At 41.1% G+C, this 21,400-nt stretch overlaps 1 protein-coding gene across 2 annotated transcripts in view; it reads left to right on the top strand.

Annotated features, from left to right (window-relative positions):
* The window catches only part of atp2a3 (ATPase sarcoplasmic/endoplasmic reticulum Ca2+ transporting 3), a 79,575-nt gene that overhangs the window by 18,885 nt on the left and 39,290 nt on the right, over positions 1-21,400 (top strand). For both annotated transcript variants that reach the window (XM_012856859.3, XM_012856861.3), the window contains exons 2-5: positions 5,182-5,199; positions 5,527-5,609; positions 12,645-12,749; positions 14,548-14,686. In XM_012856859.3, coding sequence (XP_012712313.2) covers positions 5,182-5,199; positions 5,527-5,609; positions 12,645-12,749; positions 14,548-14,686 — 345 coding nt within the window. The remainder of the gene's footprint in view (positions 1-5,181; positions 5,200-5,526; positions 5,610-12,644; positions 12,750-14,547; positions 14,687-21,400) is intronic.

Here is a 21,400-nt window from a genome sequence, read left to right as displayed (position 1 = left end):
ACCTAGACAACCAGCGGTTGAATGATGACATGCGGCTAAACATGTCATCACTGGTCAGATCAGGCAGGGCACCAGAGAAAATTACAGAGTCCGACATTGTTTTAGCAAACTTACACACCAAAGCAACACCAACTTTGGTGACCTCTGATCGGCGTGACCGGGTGTCATTACCGCCAGCGTGAATAACAATTTTGCGGTATTTACGCTTATCCTTAGCCAGTAGTTTTAGGTAGGATTCTATGTCGCCCGTTCTGGCCCCTGGTAGGCATTTAACTATGGTCCCTGGTTTCTTTAGTGCCACATTTCTCACTATCGAGCTGCCAATAAATAAAGTCGGCTCCTCAGCGGGTGCGTCGCTGAGTGGTGAAAATCTATTAGAAACGCAGACGGACTGGTGATGATCTGGGGTCTGGGATCTAGAGCTATGCTTCCTACGAACCGTCACCCAGCTAGCCTGGTTACCAGGGTGTTCGGGTGCTACTACTTTTGATTCGCTACGTGAAGTTACTCTATGCGGCTCCGCGCTAGCAAAGGAGCGGCTAGCAGCTGGTTTTTTAACAGCACGGAGCCGGGTCTCCAATTCTGACACCCTCGCCTCCAAAGCTACAAAAACACTACATTTATTACATGTACCATTATCACTAAAGGAGGCAGAGGAATAACTGAACATCTGACACAGAGAGCAGCAGATAGGAGACTTAGTCAGAGACGGAGAAGCCATTATGAGGCTAAGGCTTGGCTAACGCTAGGCTAAAGCTAGGCTAGCGCCCTGTTATCACGCCAAAGAACAAACCGTGTGAAACAATGTGATGAGCAGCCACAGAAAATGATTTAAAAGTGCTTATGTTTGGAAACAGATGTTACAGCAAAGAGGTTTAAAGATAAAAAGCGAGAGAGCCTGGAGCAAAAAACCGTTGTTCACACAGCAACAACAGGAAGTGACACAATACGCCTTACTGCAAACAGGAAGTCAGCAATCTATGTACCCAAGCACAATTAACAACAAATTCTAACACATGGAGAGAATTCAAATGGAAAGTAATAGTCCAGTTTTTCAGAACACCAGCAATAGCCAGTAAATTTGGCCCAACACAACCCAGTTCATGCTGGAAAAACTGCGGGACACAGAATGCAAATCACACGCAAATTGGTCTTGTCCTAACCTAAGCGTATTCTGGGAGGACATCTTTCAAGCTCTTAAAGTCATTTTCAGGAGAAATGTCCCAAAAACTCCCTTGGTGGCAATTTTGGGAAAAATACCCGACGGAATAGAGAAGAAGGGGGATAGATATCTTCTAAGAATCCTGCTCACAGCAGCATTGAAATGCATAACTATCAGATTGCTGAAGCCAGAGCCTCCTACATATAACACATGGATACAAAAGGTCTGGGACATTCATTTGATGGAAGGAATAACACATTCCCTAAGGCTTCAAAAAACAGTTTTTAATACAAGATGGATGTCTGTCTTACCGTTATTAACTCAGTGACACATCTATAGGACAGCCCTTTTGCATTAGTGTGTATCTTTGGGTCGATGTAAAATTCCATGATGCTTCTGAATGTGTGGATTGTCTTATGTCAGGGGGCATTCAATCGTGTGTTACGTTCTATTTTCTTTTATTTTACTATTATGTGTCTGCTGATTCCGATCTGTTCTCATGTACTCATTATTACATTTGTAGAACATTCACTGACTCACCTTTCGATGGCAAGTTGTAATGCAGATGATATAAGTCGGTGGAGACAGAAGATTCTAACTGTGTACATGTGTTGTGAAAAAAAAAATAGTAAAAAAAAAAAATGCTACACTTTTTCCCTCACTTAGAAGAAATTAGGTGTCCATTCCACCGCAGCCTAGGCGCTTTGACTGAGGCATACTGAGCACCAACCATCACTCATATTGAGCAACACTGTTTCTAAAAGTCCAATTTGGCTACAAGCTGCATACCTGACCGCAGGCAGGTAACTGAACAGATGACCTGACTAGTTAACCAGATGGTATCAGTGTGTTACACCAGTGTTGCACACTGTACAATTGTTTAATTTCCCTTTGGGATTAATAAAGTACTCTTGAATTGAATGGCATTTGAAAAACAATGGGAGAGCAGGGCAGTATTCGGTACAATAATTCTTTGTATCAAAAGAAGAATAACAGATAAATGTTAAATTGTATTACAGCTGTAAGAATCAATATCTCGTATTTGAAAATCAGATAAATATTAGGGTATATGTTTTGATCCATAAATGGGGATAATAAAATTCCTTGATTTTCATTTGGATTTTAAAGTACTGACTCTATCAAAGAACCTGAGGCACATTTTTCTGATGTTTTTACATAGAGCTGAGAAAATCCGGACTGGAGTTGGCATGTCAGGAAACCTGGTCGGTTCATCTCTAATAATTGCAAAACTTTTTGCTTTGGAATTACTGTGAAACTCTGATATGGTATTTTACTCAAGGTTACCATACCATAACGTTATATGCTGACCCAGCTGTAGCTTTGACCCTGTGTTTCCTCTTGATCACCAAGAGAGCCCATTTTACTCTAAAAGCTTTCCTTAATGTCAAGTAGCTCCCGCTGCTGCAGCATGATGAGCAGCTATGTTTGCTTTTGGCTGCGGGCTCACGTCATTGGATTTCCTCTTTTCCAGCCCCACTCCACACAGGGTCTCGTTTGTTACTCGTGCTGCTCGGTGCGGTCACAACATGAGGTTTCCACTGCTCGCAGGAGAATACTGCTGTCATTTAATGTTCCAGCCCAGTGCCTTCTAAATATATCTGCTTTGCCACCAATCGACACTGTAATTTCAGCTTTTGCTTACGCTGAATACAGTACGCATGAATTTAAGAGCAGATCATGTGGCTGGAGCATATATTTCTGTCGCCGGTGCATCCAGCAGATTTAACGGGGGCTGGTTGTTACGTGGGACTTGCTCGGTCATAACTTTGTGTTGCGACAAACAGGGTGACTAATCACGCCTCGGACTTGGTGCGGTGACACTGATCAACAGCACTTGTCATTTGGAGTGTTTATTTATTTTTTTATTTTTTTATAGCTTGACTGATGTTGCTGTCTACTCACACCAGTGACTCATGTGCGTGGTGGGTGAGTAGTTCTGGATAGCACGTGACAGTGGCTGGGATGCTCATCTTATCCCAAGTAAAACGAAAGCATCCATTGTTTTCTTTTGAAACAGGAGGTTTATGTCAACGTTTGTTTCAGGTTTTGAAATGTCTGTTACAGGAAGAAAAAAAAAATCAAGAGATATTCCCCCAGCCTCTGGTTTTATTATTGTTGTTCAATGCACCAATCAGAGTTCGTCTTCTTCTTCAATCAATCGGTCAGTGATGGAAAGTCTGCCATACGTTTTCCTAGTCATAGTATAAAAAAGCTAAGGCATGGGTCGGCTGGAAATCCTTACACTATACCAAGTAAAATGCAACATCCCTTCACCTGATTTACACAAAGCTGCAAATAAACAAGTAATTTGACCCATTTGCTTTCATTTAAAAGTGTGAAAAGTGTCAATAATATATACAGATAAAATAATACCTTTTAATAAGAGGATGTTGCTCCTTCAGTTTATACATCTCAACTGCCTGAGTGTTTTGTCACAGGAATTATGTGAAAACAACAGAATTTGTCTGCTTTTGTTTTAAGCGTGGGGAAAAAGTCCAGTTGCAAGCGTTCATTCAGCTTTCTGGCAGTGCCCATCAACAGGTGGGGGAGGATCAGCACCGGTGGAAACTTTTAGTCCGCCACTTGACTGGCTTCTGATATAAAGGAGTTTAAACTGTATGAAGGTTATGTTGTTGATAGTTTTTACCTTAAAGCCAATAACTCATCCAAACCTACTATTATTTATATTATTGTTGGTATTGAGTTTGAAATGTCATTACTCTAGTTTGAGTTGGTTTAGATGGTAAAATGTGCTCTTGGAGTAGACCCCCATCTCTCCGTCATGATTCCTTCCTGATTCTCTATAATCTAACTCCTGTTTTCCTCAATTAAGATACTGATTAGTCATAGGTACGGCATATATTTTTCACTTGACCTAACAGCAACAAACAGTAGCAATACTCCAATTAATGTCACGTGATCACAAACTGGACAGTTTTCTCTTAATAGGCAGGGTCAATACTGATAAAATAATCCCTTTTTTATTGTTTTAGTTGTCCACTTTTTCCATTTGGAGAACCAGTCAGCAATTTGTGAGTACTCTGTTGCAGTTAGTTTAAAATTGTGTCAGAATTAGTGAAAAATGAAAAATGAAAGCCTTAGTTCATAAATGTGGGATAATCTGGTAATCCCTTACAAGAAGTACAGAGCTTCTACAAACAACCTGCAGCACATTTTCCTTTGATGGTTGGTGCTTCCTATGCTTAGATGTCGCTTACACAAATCAGTTTAGATGCATTAAGGTTCTTCCTAAACAAATTCAGATTTAATAAAAATGGGGATAGGCCACTAGATTTCTGATCAGTGCGAGTCTAATTGTTTAATAGTTTCATTTATAAATTTCTTCTTATTTTTAAAGTTTAACATTTGTGGATGTCTTGTGCTTAATCACATACCATTCACAGTCCTATATGTTATTTCCATCTATTGAAATTTAAGGCTTCATTTATGCATTTATATCTTTTAAACTTATCAACACTTAGTTCTCGGTCAAGGCTGCATAAATTACAGCACCAACATTGCGTAGTATGCAGCCTACCTGCTTGTGGTTCTGCTGCGGTGTTCGTGAAGCCCAGGTTGCTTTGATAGCGGCATTCCGCTCTTCTGCATTGTTGGCTCTGGTGTCTCTCATCTTCCCCTTGACAATACCTCAGAGAGTCTCTGTGGGGTAGCAGAGAAGCAACTCAACTAAAGATGGAAGAGAAATCCTGAGAATCTCTTAACTAGGGCAGAAGTTTAGGTTTGATTTCAGGTTTGCATCAGCAGCACAGATGCCTCAAATATTCCTAAACAAACAAGTTACTGCTCTGCCTCAGTGCGGCGGAACATTTAATCACAACCAAACTACAAAACGGTTTGTATGCGTGTGTGTATCTCAATGTCACACTGAAGTAATCAAATGCATTAACTACTCTTTGTCTCTTTCTTTCCAACCCCTCCCTTCCCGCCCCTTTGCCATTTTTTATTCCTCCATTACCGACGCGGTGCGACATCCACAGAGCTTCCAGCTGAAGAAGGTAAATATTGATTCTTCTAACGAGCTACCATGCTCCTGCCTTTACTACCTGATTGAGTGTCCTGTGTATGGATCTTTTGTTTTATATAGACCCTGGCGCTAAATTTTAGGGTTCCACCCTGCAGAGGTTTCCCACCCATCAGCACACAGCACTACTCCTTTGTAAACATCTTTGGTCTTGCTTTACAGCAGCTTATCATCATCATCTCAGAACTAACATCAACACATCCTGCGTGACCGCTCCACCCTTCTGGACGAACTTGTCGTCCTGATCTTAATGTCCAGTGTGTTGCCTACAGGTGTTTGACATGTTATTTGCATATTTCAGGGAAGTCCTTGTGGGAGCTGGTGGTAGAGCAATTTGAAGACCTCCTGGTCAGGATCCTGCTGCTGGCTGCCTGCGTCTCCTTTGTGAGTACCAGCTAATTGAAATGTCACTGGCCCTCTTCTTACTTCTGCTCTATCTTCATTCTAAATGTACACCGTGGGGACTTGAGACCCTAGTTAGACAATGGACAGGAAATTGCAGTCTAATGGACTACTCTATTAGCCACTTTGTTCTCCTGTTAGGACTTATTGGTGTGAAAAGGTATTTCCCACTTACAGGTTTCTTCTGTTTTTGCAGTATAATTTCCCGCTTAAACTTTTAGGATCATCAAAGAAACTTTACTGTGAGAGAAAGATAACTGAGTAAATGCAAAATGTATTATTTTTTTTATTATTATTTTTTTGGCTCTAGTGGCCTTCATTTGACAGTTGCTAGACAGGAAATGGGACACCTGCATCGAGGAATGAGGCCTCAATGTATGTGTTGGGTTTTTCTGCCACTGCTGCACCGCCAAAATTTAGTTTTCTGATGATTGTTCAGTTTCTCTAGCCAAACCCACCCTGTTTACTGACAGACCTGCAGACTTAAGACATCACTTAAATACAACCTGTCAGACTACATAAAGTAGGCTGAAAGATCTAAAAAAGAAACGTTCTATGCTCTGATCTAAAGAAATTCAAAAACAGATAAGAGTGTAATTTCTACTAAATATGAGGCACAGTGAGAGGCATTATCCAAGCATGGTGGCGGCAGTGTGATGGTGGGGGGGGTGGGGGTATTTTAGATGCCTGGATGACTTGCGCACCACCAGCAGGACAATAATCCATAAGCACACCTGCAGGACCTTCTCTTAATGACTCCGAAAAATACAAAATGAAGGTTGCAATGTATCAGTTGTTGCTGCCCAGGGTGGCAGAACCAGGTATTAGGTGTACTGTACAGGGCAACTACTTTTTCACATGGTGCCTGGTAGCTTTGTTTTTCCCCTAATGGATGAAATCATAAGTTAGAAACTGTATAGTTTGTCTCAAAATAAGGTTTGTTTGATCTGAAACAGGCGAGACCAGAAATAGAAGATGTTTTGAAAGTGGCAAATACTTTTTCACAGCACAAATAGCTCCCTTTCCACGTGGAAGCGTGTTTAAAAAAAAAAAAAAAAGGTTCGAAATGACCCCTTCTCAGCTGTGTTGATGGGGTCTCTGTGCAGGAATATATAATAATGAATCAAAACTCTGTGTGTTGTGGTGCCTCAAACTGCGACCCTGGCTGCAGCCTGAGGGAGGAGAAGGTCACAGAGGGGTGGAGGGAGGGAATCCTGCCTGTTTAATTACTTTTTTCCATCTGTTGCAGCACTTCCCCACTGTCTTGGGATGAAAATTGCTATTGCTATTTCTGGGAGTTGGAAAATTGCTCTAAAATGTTTATGACAGAAGATAACTCTTACTGCTTCTCATGTCAGTGACTAAGGAGTGTGGGATGAGCTTTTCTCTGCGTTTATAGAGAAACACAGCAGCTGCAGCACTGCTAAAAGCACCCCTGTGCTGTTCTACCTCACTGTGGCTTTAGTGAAATTTGGCTTCTTTAGAAACAACACAAAACAAACTCCAAACTATGTTGCATTTGATCAGTTTCTCCTTATTTCAGTGCTTTCCTTTTGATAGATGAGATATTTGTATTCCTTTCATACGTCTATTTGCTGACTGTTTTGTATGTTTCCAATGGGATCAGGGAGTGGCACAGGGAGAGTCGAGTCAAAGTTAAACCCTAACCTAGGACTCATTTGGTTGCAGTTTTGAATAAATTCAAATTGGAGTTAAAAGATTGTCCAGCATCCTTTGCATTGCATGACAATAGGGATAATCACTACACATCAAGGTAAAATGGAGCTGGTTAAGTCCCCTAAATATTTGTATTTGTGCAAATGTACAGCAAAAATGTAGAATTTTATTCATAAGCATCTCAGTTTATTGTATCCAGAGCTATTCTTTTCTGTTCCTGTTTGTAGAGATGCACCAATCAGGATTGTTCTCTTTGGTCTGACTTGCAGATTCTTATTTTTGACTGATTCGTTCACAAATGTAACACCTAAAAAAGGGAAAGAAAGGTTATTTGATTAAGGAAGTTAGGAAATACAAGATTTTCCCAATTAAAGCCTTAACCATTATCAGATTTCTACTGTACTCATAAAAAGAGCATGAGGGTTCATGCTGTTGGTGGATGTATTTATAGACAAACAATCGTGTAATTTCTTAGTTTTGATGCATTTAAAAATACAGGGGCAAAAACAGTTTCTAGCATTTACCCTGCCAATCACAAACCAGAGCGAGAAATTGGGGAAAAATTGGCCTAATCAGATCTCTGGCTGATCAACTGTTGTATTTCTGGTGTGGTGTTTGTGATTTTTATCTTACTAAACCCCTAAAGCAAGCCACAGCCCCAATAGAGGTGTTGGAACCACACAGCAACCCACCCCAACCACCTGACACAAAAAAACTGGAGCACCTTCTCATTTTATGCGGTTAATGTTGAGAGTCAAATATAATAGAGGAAGAAACCTACAATTTACAGCAAGCTATCCAAATTGAGCTTTCTTAGTCTTCCTTATACCTTTTTTATTGTCATTATTGCTGTACTTTTTTTTAAAAATGCGGTTAAAATTATCTAAATCTGATTTCCTGCTAATTTGACAGAACTAGAAGAACTAGTAATGAGCAAATCCAATTTAATAAATTTGACCACCGCTCACAGACAAAAGCAAACAGCTGTTTATATCTACAGCTGTTTGCTTTTGAACGTAAGCTGCTTACATTTCGACTAAAACATGAATATTTGCTCTACATGTCTCAAGAAATTGCCTGTTTCTTTACACATGAATAAAGACAATAAATCAAACGTAATGTGCAATAAGAAACTGTAACATTGAAACAACTGAGGTTAAACCTACAGGGACAGTTTACAATATCTACTTCTCACTGAAACATAGCAATATCTGCAATATCTTCAGTAAGCGGCCAGCCCCTGCAGGCCCTAAGATTTTATTTTCAAATTGCAATTAATTTGTCCCCTAATTTCATACTTTATATTTTTGTTGATCAGAATTCCGCTTTTTACAAAATAAACACTTTCTTAAGGTAAACTTGGTGTCCAAACATGGTTAATGAATTGAACTTGAATAGGTCGTTATAAAAATAAGACAAAATTATTGGAATTTATAAAAAAAATTTGAATGGCTTTTATAAAGCCAACACTTATCTCTTTCTGTCATTTAAAAAAGTAGTCCATGGGTTGCTTATAAACGTAAAGAAACATTTTTGTGAAATGAACTCTTCCAATATGTAGAATGGATTTTTAGTTCATTTTATTGGGTTTACATGGTCTATTTTAAAGTAATGTGATTGCATGAGTAACTCACTCACCAATGATGAGTTGGACCAATAAACTCTTCCTCTCTGCAGTTTCTCTACATTGTCCTCTGATTCCAAAGCAGGTTTCATCTGTCTTGGAAAGCAGCTTTATTGTTCTAACACTTCACATAAAACACGTCGTTTTCAAAATCGTGTCTAAAACATCATCTGACTCGGCTCAGCTCCAAAACCCCTTCAGTAAACGCGCGTCTTGCAGAAGATCTTTGGACAGGGAGGTGTTTGCTGAGGTAGGCTAACATTGGCTTTCTTTCTCCCTGTTTAAATCGCTTTCTTCGATGCTCCTTATTCATTATGTTCTTACAGGTGAATTGAATGTTTCGCTTTGCATGTCATAATTAGGATTAGTTTATAACCCATGCCCCTTCCACTAAGCCTCCGTTTTTTACTACCGTCTTTCTGTGAAAATTTGATATAAAATATATAAAGTCTATACTGATTCTTAAATTGTTGGAAGACTCTATCGTGGGAGTTATTGTGCCATTAAAAACAAGGTGTAAGCTGGGTAGGCATTTACTTGTCATTCGTACAGGATATGGATTTGGATCTGGACTTTTGAGTGATGCTGGGTTTAAACCCTGAACAGATGAAGATGAGATTTGGCCTCTTGTTGTTTGAGCATTGAGTAATTATTATCATATTGAAAACTAAACGGACAGATTTAGCTTAGGGGATAAAACCTCAGTTATGAAGTAGAGCACAAGTTTTCTCTCAGATTTCTGTATGCAAACAATCAAATATGAGCCAGTTTCCCTCAGTAATTATGTCAAAACTGCAAAGTCAACTACTTCTCTCTCCATTTGAACTCTTGACACAGTGCGATGGCGATAGTTGGGTATTCAACGTGACCTCTGAATGTGTGATGATTGTTCCGGGCGCCTTTTGAGCCAATCTCACTGAGAGGGCTGCCATTGTTGCTCTCCAATTTCGGCTCGGTCAGAAGAGAGTCTTGGCGTCCCAAATGAGGGGGAATGATGAGCTATCGACCATGCTCAGGCTGCCGTGACGTGCACGCCGGGGCTCAATACTCTGCAGAGAATATAGTCTGCTGTCATTTGAGACCAGTGTCTCAAATGACAGACCAGTGTAACATAGATCTGCTTTTATTGTCGTATTGCTTTTGTGGTCCAGCCATTCAGGCTTTGAAATCTGTCACTGAACAAAGAAATGGCAACATATTTGATGTGTAAAATCTTTTCTCACGCATTTATTAAAACAAAAAACAGAGTGTGAGACAGATCGAACTTATTTTCAGCAGGCACTCAGAAGTGCAATGCTAGCTGGATGTTAATGGTGCTGTCTCTGCACAAAACTAAGCCCAAAGAAAGAAATGGTGTTTGGACAACCTATGTCGTGCCTGACTACTTCCACAAGAGGGGAAAATTAACAGAAAGGTGCTGTTAATCGAATGCATTGGCTTAAAAATACCACAGCATCATGGTAAATATAAATAGACCTGCTCACCTCCTCCTTGCTCCCTCTTTCTCCTAAACAAACAAGAGCTAAACATACTCATTTTATATATAAAATGTGTGTGTGAATATATATATATAAATATATATATATATATATATATATATATATATATATATATATATATATCTATATATATATATATATATATATATATATATATATATATATATATATATATATATATATATATATATATATATACACACAAAATCGGATTTTAAAAAGGTCCTGTAGGTGGAGTGTCAAATCCTTTTATTGGAGCTACATACGTAACCTTCCTTTTCATCCAAACTAAAGTTGGCATCTAGGAAAGTGCTAAAAGGGACTCTATTCAGCCTATTCAAAAGATTACAATCTCACTCTGAATTTGAAAGAATTAAAGTATTTTTGTGCTCTTTTTTTACCTTCCATTTTGAGCCATGGCCTAGTGGTCCTATACTGTTTCTTTTTTGTTGTGTATGTTTGTGTATTTGGCAAAAAAGGAAAACTGTGACACCTTGTTGTTAAAGTAAGTTACCATAAATTTACTTGTGATAGCTTACCAAATGTAACCTACTTAAGAATAAAACATAGAGATAATCAGATAACAGTCAGCTACTGGTTTATTTGGCTAAATAGGCTGAAAAAAAAAGAACCTAACAGTCACCTAGTGGATAAAAATAGCGGTCTAAATGCATACTAACGGACATGTTTGATGTAAGATAATTCATGTTACCCTTAGGTTTGAACTTAAATGTTTGGTCTCACAGTTCCTGGAATGTATCTGGACAGAAATGGTAAAAATGGTAAATGGCTTGTACTTGTATAGGGCTTTTAACTAGTCTTGACGACCTCCAAAGCGCTTTACACTACAGTCTAAGTCAGGGGTCGGCAACCTTTACCACTCAAAGAGCCATTTGGACCCGTTTCACACAGTAAAGAAAACACTGGGAGCCATAAAACCCTTTTCAAATTTTAAATTAAAATCACACTGCATATAACACATTTTTTTGCGACAGAATGGACTGGGAGCAGAACCAACGCATCTTTGCCTTTTTTTTTTTTTCGTACAAAGTACAAAACTTCTACTGTTGTTTTATGGAAATCATCAACTCTGCTAATGTCAGAGTTTTTATTTTGAATAAATCTTGGTGCGAGTAAACGCACGTCATGGTTGGATTATTTGATTTTCATCCCATATAAACGGTACTTTCAGAATACTTTTCTTTTAATCCGAACACATTTTAATCACATCCAGGAAAGTTACGCACGTAAACAAGCTCCTGTCATTAACCAGCTAACAGCTGCATTAGACGAGCTATCAGACGTTCAGGCGGCACCTGAAGCTCAACTTCAGCCGCACAGGACTCCGCTCACAGCCTTGAGCAAAGCGCAGTTCGCTTTTCCTCACTTTGAAAATGAACAAACGTCAGATATAGAAACGACTCTTACCCTGCTGTTTAGCTCTCTTCACCCTCATCAATGACTCCATGTTATTTTAGGTCCTGTGTCACCGTGGTCCCCTTGTCATTTGTAGAATTTACTACAAAAAACCTGCATCTGAAAATGCCACCTTCTCTGCGCTCACTGTGTTTATTTCGCTCTGCAGCCACTCGCAAGCATTATTTCTTCTTCTTGAGTTTATTGGCAGTTGGCAAACATCTTTTCACCAACTGGTGAGGAGTGTTCTTCAGCCAGCATTGACGACTGCCTGTGTGAGGTACACAGCTCTGGCTGTGTACCTCATACTGGAGCCTCATACCTCATACCGGCTCCTCATACCGGAGCCTCATACCTCATACCGGCCTCATACCGGAGTCGCGGGTTGCCGACCCCTGGTCTAAGTCATTCACCCATTCAGACCCCAATTCACACCCTGACGGTGGTGAGCTATGTTAGTAGCTACAGCTGCCCTGGGGCAGGCTGACAGAGGCGAGGCTGCCATACAACAAAGCCATATAGCAGGCAATGCGGGTGAAGTGTCTTGCCCAAGGACACAACGACAGAGACAGTCAGAGCAGGGGATCGAACCGGCAACCCGCCAATTGCAAGACGAACTCCCTAAACTCTGAGGTGATGGGAGGGAGGAGCTCTCATGGCATGGGAGGAGCTCTCATGGCATGCCAAATTAATTTGGGTTTCTTTTTTCAGATTGAATGGCTTGTTTTGTTCTGCCAACGTTTGGACAGTGTCAGTTGAGAGTGAAAGATGTTTGCTAACCCGTGCTGTATGTTCTTCTAGGTGTTGGCTTTGTTTGAAGAGGGGGAGGAGACTACCACCGCCTTTGTAGAGCCTCTTGTTATCCTGCTTATCCTCATTGCCAATGCTGTTATTGGGGTCTGGCAGGTGAGATATGTTTTTTCATGTTTCCCATGTGTACAATCTTATGTGAATATTAAAAAATAAAAAAAGTTCTCTTTGCAGGAAACTGCTGGAGCAATGGCCTTTAGGTGTACGAGACTAAAACAAAACTATTACACTGTAATCTACAGATCCAAGTTTAGCGAAAACCTAATGCAGCGTGTCTGTAGACATGCACCGACCCACGTTTTGTGGCCAATACATTTGGTGTAGAAAGTGTTTTTAGTACTTTTTAAAACAAATGTGATATTACGTTTTATGCTAACCTATGTTATTGGTCAACATGGCTAGCATTACAGTCTACGTGTATTCCCTAGAGACTGTAGATGCTTCCCTTAATTCTGAGATTTCCAAAAGTCTGCCAACATTTCCAAATCCAACATGTTGTGTGACAGCAACTTTGCTGTACTCCATTCAGCCTTTCTGTTATCTAGTGTAAGTCTTGCTTTTTCTCGCTCTCTTGCAGCCAGAAGTATCTGTAGACATGCTGGAGAACAAACAGCTTCCTTTTAAATAGCATTTTGCATATATGTGCTTCCTCCTTAAGTCCCTTGCTGACTTTCAAAGGGCTAGTTTTCTTCACTTGGTAACAACTTCAACACTAAAGACTGTTGTCAACATTACTTATTAACTCCTGGGTGTTTTGTTGGTCACAAAAAGTGAGAATTTAAACCTTCAGACCTGCTGATCACAGGACAGGCTCATTAAAGCAGCAACAACACCCCTAGAGATTGTGGTGCATCTCTACACATATGCAAATAGCCCAAGCATGGTGGTAGAAGGGAAGGGTGGCGATCTGGGGGGTTTCTAACCAGTGGACATAGGAACCTGGCAGTCATTGATCATATTCCTCTGTATGACAGTATTATAGTGTCAAATTTAGGCCATTTCTCTGACAGCTGCAGCTTGGCCAATATTGGGTCATGCAATATAAAGAAAAGTGGGAAAGAGTTTGTCAGAAGCCATGTAAGAGACAAAGCTGTAAAAGAAACTACTATTTCCAGTTAATCCTGCTGACAGAAATTCTTAGTTATCGAATCATGGGATTTAGTTTGTTTTTACAAAGAGCTTTTTTTAATAGCTATTGAGAGTGTGCAACATGTTATGTTGCTGTACACTTAATTTTAGATTTTAAATATTTCAGAACTTGGGAACAACCAGATGGTTTTCATTACGTCCTGACATGTAAGGTTTGGATTGCAAAGAGAGCAAATGTTGTTTTTGTAATGACTGTTAAATGTTCACATACCTAAGAAGGTACAACCACCAAGAAGCCATCTATCTCAGTTAGTGCAGGTTGGAATTTGTCACGTTAGCTTGTTCCAATCTGCGTTTGCAAGTAGCCCGTTACAGTACGTCATGTCTGTCAGGTTGGAACATGATCAATCCACAGCACTTGCACAAAATTTTGTCCCGTTTAATTTGCATCGAAGAGGAATAAGAAATATTTTCATGTAGTTACAAGAAAACAGAAGCTGGGGACAACACACCATCATCACAAATGGAAATACTTAGATTTTCTGCTTTTTGGCACAATACAACAGGTCCCTATTAAAAGAAACCTGAAACATACTTACACCCACTGGTGTCTAAAAATGCTGAGAAATTCATAGCATATTCCCCTGGAAAGCAAATCTTTTTGTTTAACACAGGACATTTTGATGGCACTGCAAACTAGAAAATGACCTTTTAAATGGACACATTTAGTGTGACCATCAGTTGAAGAAGAAAATACAAAATTTCTGCCTGCACGACTTTCTGCTGTGTTCCCCTCTGTGCACAGGAGCGGAATGCAGAGAGTGCCATCGAGGCTCTGAAGGAGTACGAGCCGGAGATGGGGAAGGTGTATCGCATGGATCGCAAGGCTGTCCAGAGGATCAAAGCCAGAGATATAGTCCCAGGAGACATAGTGGAGGTGGCAGGTTAGCTGAGGCTGAATTTTCACTGTCACTTTCTGAGACTAATTTACGCGTTGGCAACCCCCACACCACGTTGTCACCTGGCTGCCTGCACTGTCCCATTACTACTGACATGCACAGAAGCACTCTCTGCCTTTCTTTTCACCTTTCATTCACAAGTCTGGAAAGACCGTTGGAATATCTCTACGGGGTTATATAACTTTTCTGTGGCTGCGCAGTTGCCAGGTCTGATGCTAAGCTGTATCTGTTTGTGTGGAAGTTGCTGCGGTCGCTGCTCTTATTTAAGGCCCGGTTTAAGTTTCCGCTGCTTTCCCTTTTCCCTCAGCTTTCCATGCGCTCAGTCTCACCACCTGGATGGTGCTTGATGTTTGTTAACATCAAATACACACACACACACACACACACACACACACACACACACACACACACACACAATTCTCCTGTTGTACACTCATCGATGTATGGGCAGCCTGGGATAAAAATAGCCTCATTTGTCACTTGGGAGCTCCACTAACATCTGTGTATGCCTAGCACACATGCAGCCCGCCCCCAAGAAGATCACACCAGCCCCAGCACGGCTGTTTTTTTCTTTCTTTTCATTTTTAGTGCAGTGGTCGTAATCCTGGCCCCTCCGTGGCTGGGGACTCATTCCAGGTGGTTGGAATGATTTATGGGAAGAGAAGTGAGTGCTTACTGTGTGTGTGTGTGTGTGTGTGTGTGTGTGTGTGTGTGTGTGTGTGTGTGTGTGTGTGTGTGTGTGTGTGTGTGTGTGTGTGTGTGAGAGAGACAGAGTAAGAGATTGGGGTGTTCATTCATAATTATAACACAGATGGGTTTTGGGGGGAAGCCTTTGGATTCAGCAACAAGGTTCTAAAAGTGAATATCAAACAATTTATTCTACAAAATAACTTTCAAATCCTAGAGAAGTCATCTCTGGCATTGCTTGTTTCAGAAATGAACCACTTGGAGAGGGAAAAAAACAAATCTCTCTTTATTTACTGGGGTTCTAGGGCACTTTAAACTTGTTTTACTCTGCGCGTTTTTGTTTTTTTCTCACGGCAGTACTTACTTGGAATTTGGGCTTGTTACAGCCAGTGTGTCCTCGATAACACATGAAAGCACACTCTGTCATATGAAGACAAGCCCTCACAGGCAGAACGTACCAAACCCGGCACCTACCTACCACCACTCTTGTCACTGTTAAAAATCTGCGTGGCCCATCTCTGGAGCACTAAGGCTGAAAAGGAGTTGATTTTTACAGGGCTGTTGCTGCTGGGGATCCAGCATTTGCAGGCCCTGTCCAACCGTTGCATTACAGGAATGGGTTGGAGGCACAGCATGCAGCATCACACAAATACTGCTTTTTGGGCTTATTTTTATCTGATTGGTTGGCTGGATTACATATTGTCAAAAACCCTTATTCTTAATGCTAAATGCCCTCTGATGAATAAAACTGAAGAGCTTAGATATTTAAAGGGCTAGCTCAGATTTTTTTTGAAGTGGGATTATGTGTAGTTATGCTTGGTTCTCTTAACTGTAATTGAAGCGTGTAATATCGCACTTGTAGGAAAGAAAATAAATCTTCAAAGTGGTGAAAGGCTAAAAGCCACTGAAAGCAATCTCCCTTTTGAGTTGTTAAATTACTAAAATTCCTACCTATAGGATACAAACCAATATTAGTGGATAGGAAGTGTCTACACTTTCCCAAGAGGAAAGTGGAAAATTTTTAAGTTTGTTGTTTGCAAGTCGTGTTTTTTGTCAGCTGAAAAACATCTGCGCTACTTTACTAAAATGAAGCACCAATGTGGCATCAGTCCACCTCGTTAGCTCCAACTCATCAGTTCGCTCTCAGTGTAGCAAGAGTGAGATCAACTTTTGGACTTTTCCGCTGGTCGTCATTTCTGCAATGAGATAGAAGATTGTACATTCCTGTGTTTTAAAATCAGCTAAAACGGGGAAATTGGTCAAGCTAGTGTTTAGTCTTCCACCTTTCTGAGGATTTTTTCACTTTTCTATCAAACTCACTTAAAAATAATCCATTTAATAATAAATCATGGATTATTAATACAATCTCATTTGCTTTTGGTTGGGATACAATTTGATCTGCCCCCTAGCAAGTAATAAATAGTGTGACAATCGACGCCCAATCAGCAGATGACGTCGGTGCCAGTCTGGAGGTCTGGTCCTAGCTGTGCTCAGCCAACAGGTCTGCAGCCCAGCCTCTGTCTCCAATCATACCCACTCTGCTAACTAACACATCTGTGGCAGTAGATGTCAGTCACTTATGTCAGTGCTACAGCGTAGGTCCAAGCTCTTTGCATTCTTCAAGTTTTTAGAGATTTTAAATGAGAGATTCTAATAAAAGAACAAACATGACATTGTAATATTTAACAATTACTGTAATCTAATTTTCCAGTCAATTTAAATCTATAGAATACGCAACTGGTAGAGGCTCACCACAAAGTATACAGGTTTGCAGAAAATAGAATAACTTGAATGGGGTTTTTGGAAAAGGACGTTGTGGACCACGAGTGAGTGCTCCTGAGGAGAGAGAGTATCCACCGCTGCTGCAGGCAGAGCCAAGCATGGTTACGACGCAGTTGTGATCTGCGCCTCCACTGGAACTTTCCCCTCTTGTTTGAACGGCAACACTGTGGTGGTCAGGTTGTCAAGAACTACCCGGGGGGTTTACATGGAACCTGAAGGAGGGGAACCTTCACGGAGGCTGGCCAAAAAACAAGTCACGATGACTGTGCACGTGAAGCAGGATCCCTGCTCATCTAGATTATGCAATGCGCTCCGATTTTTTTAATTTATTTTTTCTGGAGTTCTGCTGAATGGATGGAAACTGATTCGAGAGTTTATTTCTGTTTGGAGGGCATCCGCTTCGTTCCAGTTACCCCCTGAATACTGAAGTGTAATAACTCTGCAAAGATCTATTAGCATAAATTCTCTTCTTGTTGTCTGTGGGAGGCCATGGCAGAAAGAGGGTAGGCGTTTGAACAGCATGTCTTTAGTGCCCTCGGCCGGTCCGGCCACAGTGAACCTGCAGCCCCCAGCCATCTTCCATACAACAACAACACACACACACATCTCCCCACAAGCGCCTCTCCCACCCCGTTTCACCATCAGTCTCATAGATGTAGGAGTAAAACTACCGAGGAACATGGACGTTCTTAAGCATCACAAAATTCCCTTTCTTCCACTCTATCCCGTCAGCAAAGGAAGTCAAGCAAATGGCAAAATGTAGATTATGGAGCGCTGGAAAAAGAGTGTGCAGTAGGCATGAACCAGTAGAGGATCTCACAGTAGAATAAAGCTTTGTGTGCATAACATAAAAATGTTATATTTTAAAATGAAAAGCAACCATTTATCATACTGCTGCTGAAATAATGACTTGATTTATCATTATTTTTATTAGTTAAATCATTAAACTCGACATCGAGCTCACGCCACCACCAAATGATTCTCATCGGTTTTCACAAATAGTCATATTCAGTAAATTATAAAATTACAAAGGTTTTCTTTTCAGTAATTAGATTCACACATGAAACAAATTATGTAGATTAATTACAGAGACTTACAGCAAATGAAAACACAAGATTTAAGATTAGGATATTACATTAGACCGATGAAGTTTTAATACAGAAATATAGGCTTTAAAGAAAATTAAATACCGGCTGTAAGGTTGTCGTTTTCAAAAGGGACCTCTAATCTGTCAAACAAGACTCAGAACACATATTCTAATGTACTGAATATAACTGTAGACTAAAGGTTTCACTGACTGCAAACTGTGATTTATATAATCTGTAATTGGTGTAGAATATTTCCAGTTTGCCCAAACCTGTGGTTTTTATGGTTATCTACTTCTATGGAGGCCCTAAAGCAAAACAAAAAAACATTGTACATGCTTTTTGTTCTCACAAATATAATAAATTAATCTCAAACTGGGTTTAGAATAATCTATGTTGAGTCATCAATCTAAATAATTTTGATTTAGAAGCACATCCCAGAGAAGCACATTTCCTCTGCATGCAACCAGGAGATAAATTCAAAAACAACTTCTTGTTTTTCTTCAAAATCAAATTCACAAGTTTTGAGTGTCAAGCATAAAGCACTCTTTTTCATTTATGTTGTTTTTAATAAGGGCTTATACTTGCTTCCCAGAGGAAGTCGCATGCTGAAAGCGAGTGGACCTCACTAACGGATTCTGTTTAGATCAGAAATACGTGACATTTTAATTTGAAAGAATCTTGTTTGACAGGATCTTGTTACACCCCTAATATTGATTATCACTGGTATAATAATGTTAACTTTAATAGTTATTGTGGTTTTGGGGTCTGTCATGGTTTTAAGGTGTTTGGCCCACATGCAGAACAGAGTCGGGAAACAATAAGCAGTTAAAGATATTTATTAGGCTAAATAAATGCTCACAAAGTGAGCCGGAGACAAAGATCGGAACGTCAGGGTCGGAAACGCTGCGGGAGGAAAAAAGGAGACAGATTAACGAGAGCCTAGTGCGGGAATCAACGCTGCTGCAGCTCAGCTTACCGTCAAACTTGTAGAACCTATCCGGGGAGGGTGAATGGAAGAACGAACTCTGCAGTTCTCTACCTCTGGTGGAGTAAGGTGACTGAGTGACAGGTGAGCTGGCAGGTGGAACAAAGGCGGGGAGCCCGAACAGCGCCACAGCGGAGAGCAGGTACAGTGAGCAGCTGAAGGAACCAGAGTGAATTCAAGGAAGGGAACTCTAATCTGGCTTGGTAATACCAAGTGGGCTCGAGGGGAATGCCAGAGCAGGATCTGAGTGGCAGGGATTCAGGAACCAGTCTTCAGAGCACGGAGACATGACAGGTGAGTAATCCAAAGCACGAACGAACTATGAGAAACAGGAGACAAAAGTTAAAACTAGGATCTAGAATATCTGACTCACAGAAACAAGGAACTGTCGACAGGACAGTGGCCACTAACCGTACCACAAGTCACTAGACAGAACGGGTTTTATCTGGGACACATGAAAGGTAGGGTGAACACGGGAATGAGGTGGCAGACGGAGATGGGCAGAGGACGGACTAATGATTTTCTTCTATCTCATAGGGACCAGTGAAATGCAATAGAGAGCAGTATTGGTCTGTTGGCAAAGGAGGATGTACTGTTGTACGGAGTTGACTGGGATTTGGAGTTCATCAGATGGAAGGAGTAAACCAGAGCTATTTCAAAAGGCGAATGACCGGTGGCTGTGGAAACATGTGAATTAAGGACGTATTCGACCCAGGGTAGATACTTGTTCCACTCAGACGGTGAGGAAGAGGTGAGGCAACAGAGGGTTGTTTCTAACTGCTGATTCATCCTTTCTGTTTGGCCGTTCGTCTCGACATACTTGCGAGACGAACTGGGGACCCCGGTCAGAGAGGATGTCAGAGGGGATTCCATGGAGTCTGAAGACATGCTTGATGAGAAGCTCGGCGGTTTGGAGGGCGTTGGGCAGTTTATGGATGGGGATGAGATGACAAGACTTGGAGAAACGATCAACCTCTGTGAGAATTGTTGTCATACCCTGAGTGGTAGGGAGACCGGTGACAAAGTCCAAGGCTATGTGTGACCAAGGGCGTTTGGGTATGGGAAGTGGGTTTAAAAGTCTAGCGGGGGGCCTATTAGAAGGCTTGTTCAGGGCGTAGACGGGACAGGTACGGACATAATCACGGACATCTTTGGTCCAGGAGGGCCACCAAAACCGACGGGAAACTTGGGACTGGGTTCTGTAAATACCAGGATGGGTTGAGAACTTGGAGTCGTGGCACCAACGGAGGACATCAGGACAGACGGATCTCGGGACGTAGGTGAGTCCAGCTGGTCCGGTTCCAGGATCCGGATCCAATTGCAAGGCTTTGGTAATGCGGTCTTCTAAATCCCACCAAAGGGCGCCAAAGGTACAGTTGGGTGGCAAAATGAGTGCCGGTTCCTTTTCCTACTCTTGCAGAGCATACAGTCTGGACAGGACGTCTGGCTTAATGTTTCTGGAGCCGAGACGGTAAGTGATGGACAGGTTGAAGCGTGAGAAGAAGAGGAACCAGCGATTAAGTCGTTGGGCGGACTGCAGGTATGCAAGATTTTTGTGGTCCGTCCAGATGACTATGAGCTGCTCGGACCCCTCCAGCCAATGTCGGCATTCTTCCAGGACTAACTTTATAGCAAGTAGCTCACGGTCACCTACGTCATAATTTCGTTCGGCTGGAGACAACCGACGAGAAAAAAACGCACAGTGATGAAGTTTCTGACTGCTGGGAGAGAACTGCTCCAACACCAGTGTCAGAAGCGTCAATCTCAAGGACAGATTGTTTGCTCGGATCGGGGTGTATCAGGATGGGGACCTGAGAAAAAAAACCTGACAGAATCCTGACAGGGTCAACGCACACACTTGGACAAACATACAATAAACACCTGCTGAATGTCGTTTTCAAGTGCTTTTCGCCAGTATAATGAGCTGATATTAATCAGGCTAGCCTGCTTAACAGATATGTCACTTACAGCTTGACTTAACAGTTGGTGCGCCTTTTACCAAACATCATTTATTTTTCTTGCAAGTAAAGGAGCAGTAGTAGTGTTTAGCGAGCTGATAGACGGTCTGGTGCAAGAGGTAGGAGGAGGGGCAGTACTGCCTTACTCTATGCTCAGTATGGTAGGAAAAAAACTTTAGTCACTTCGGTACTCTCTTTT

The sequence above is a fragment of the Fundulus heteroclitus genome, chromosome 11, assembly GCF_011125445.2.
Source record: "Fundulus heteroclitus isolate FHET01 chromosome 11, MU-UCD_Fhet_4.1, whole genome shotgun sequence".
Classification (NCBI taxonomy): Eukaryota; Metazoa; Chordata; class Actinopteri; order Cyprinodontiformes; family Fundulidae; genus Fundulus; species Fundulus heteroclitus.
Note: the sequence above shows the minus strand (reverse complement) of the source record. Positions and strands in the feature narration are given on the sequence as shown.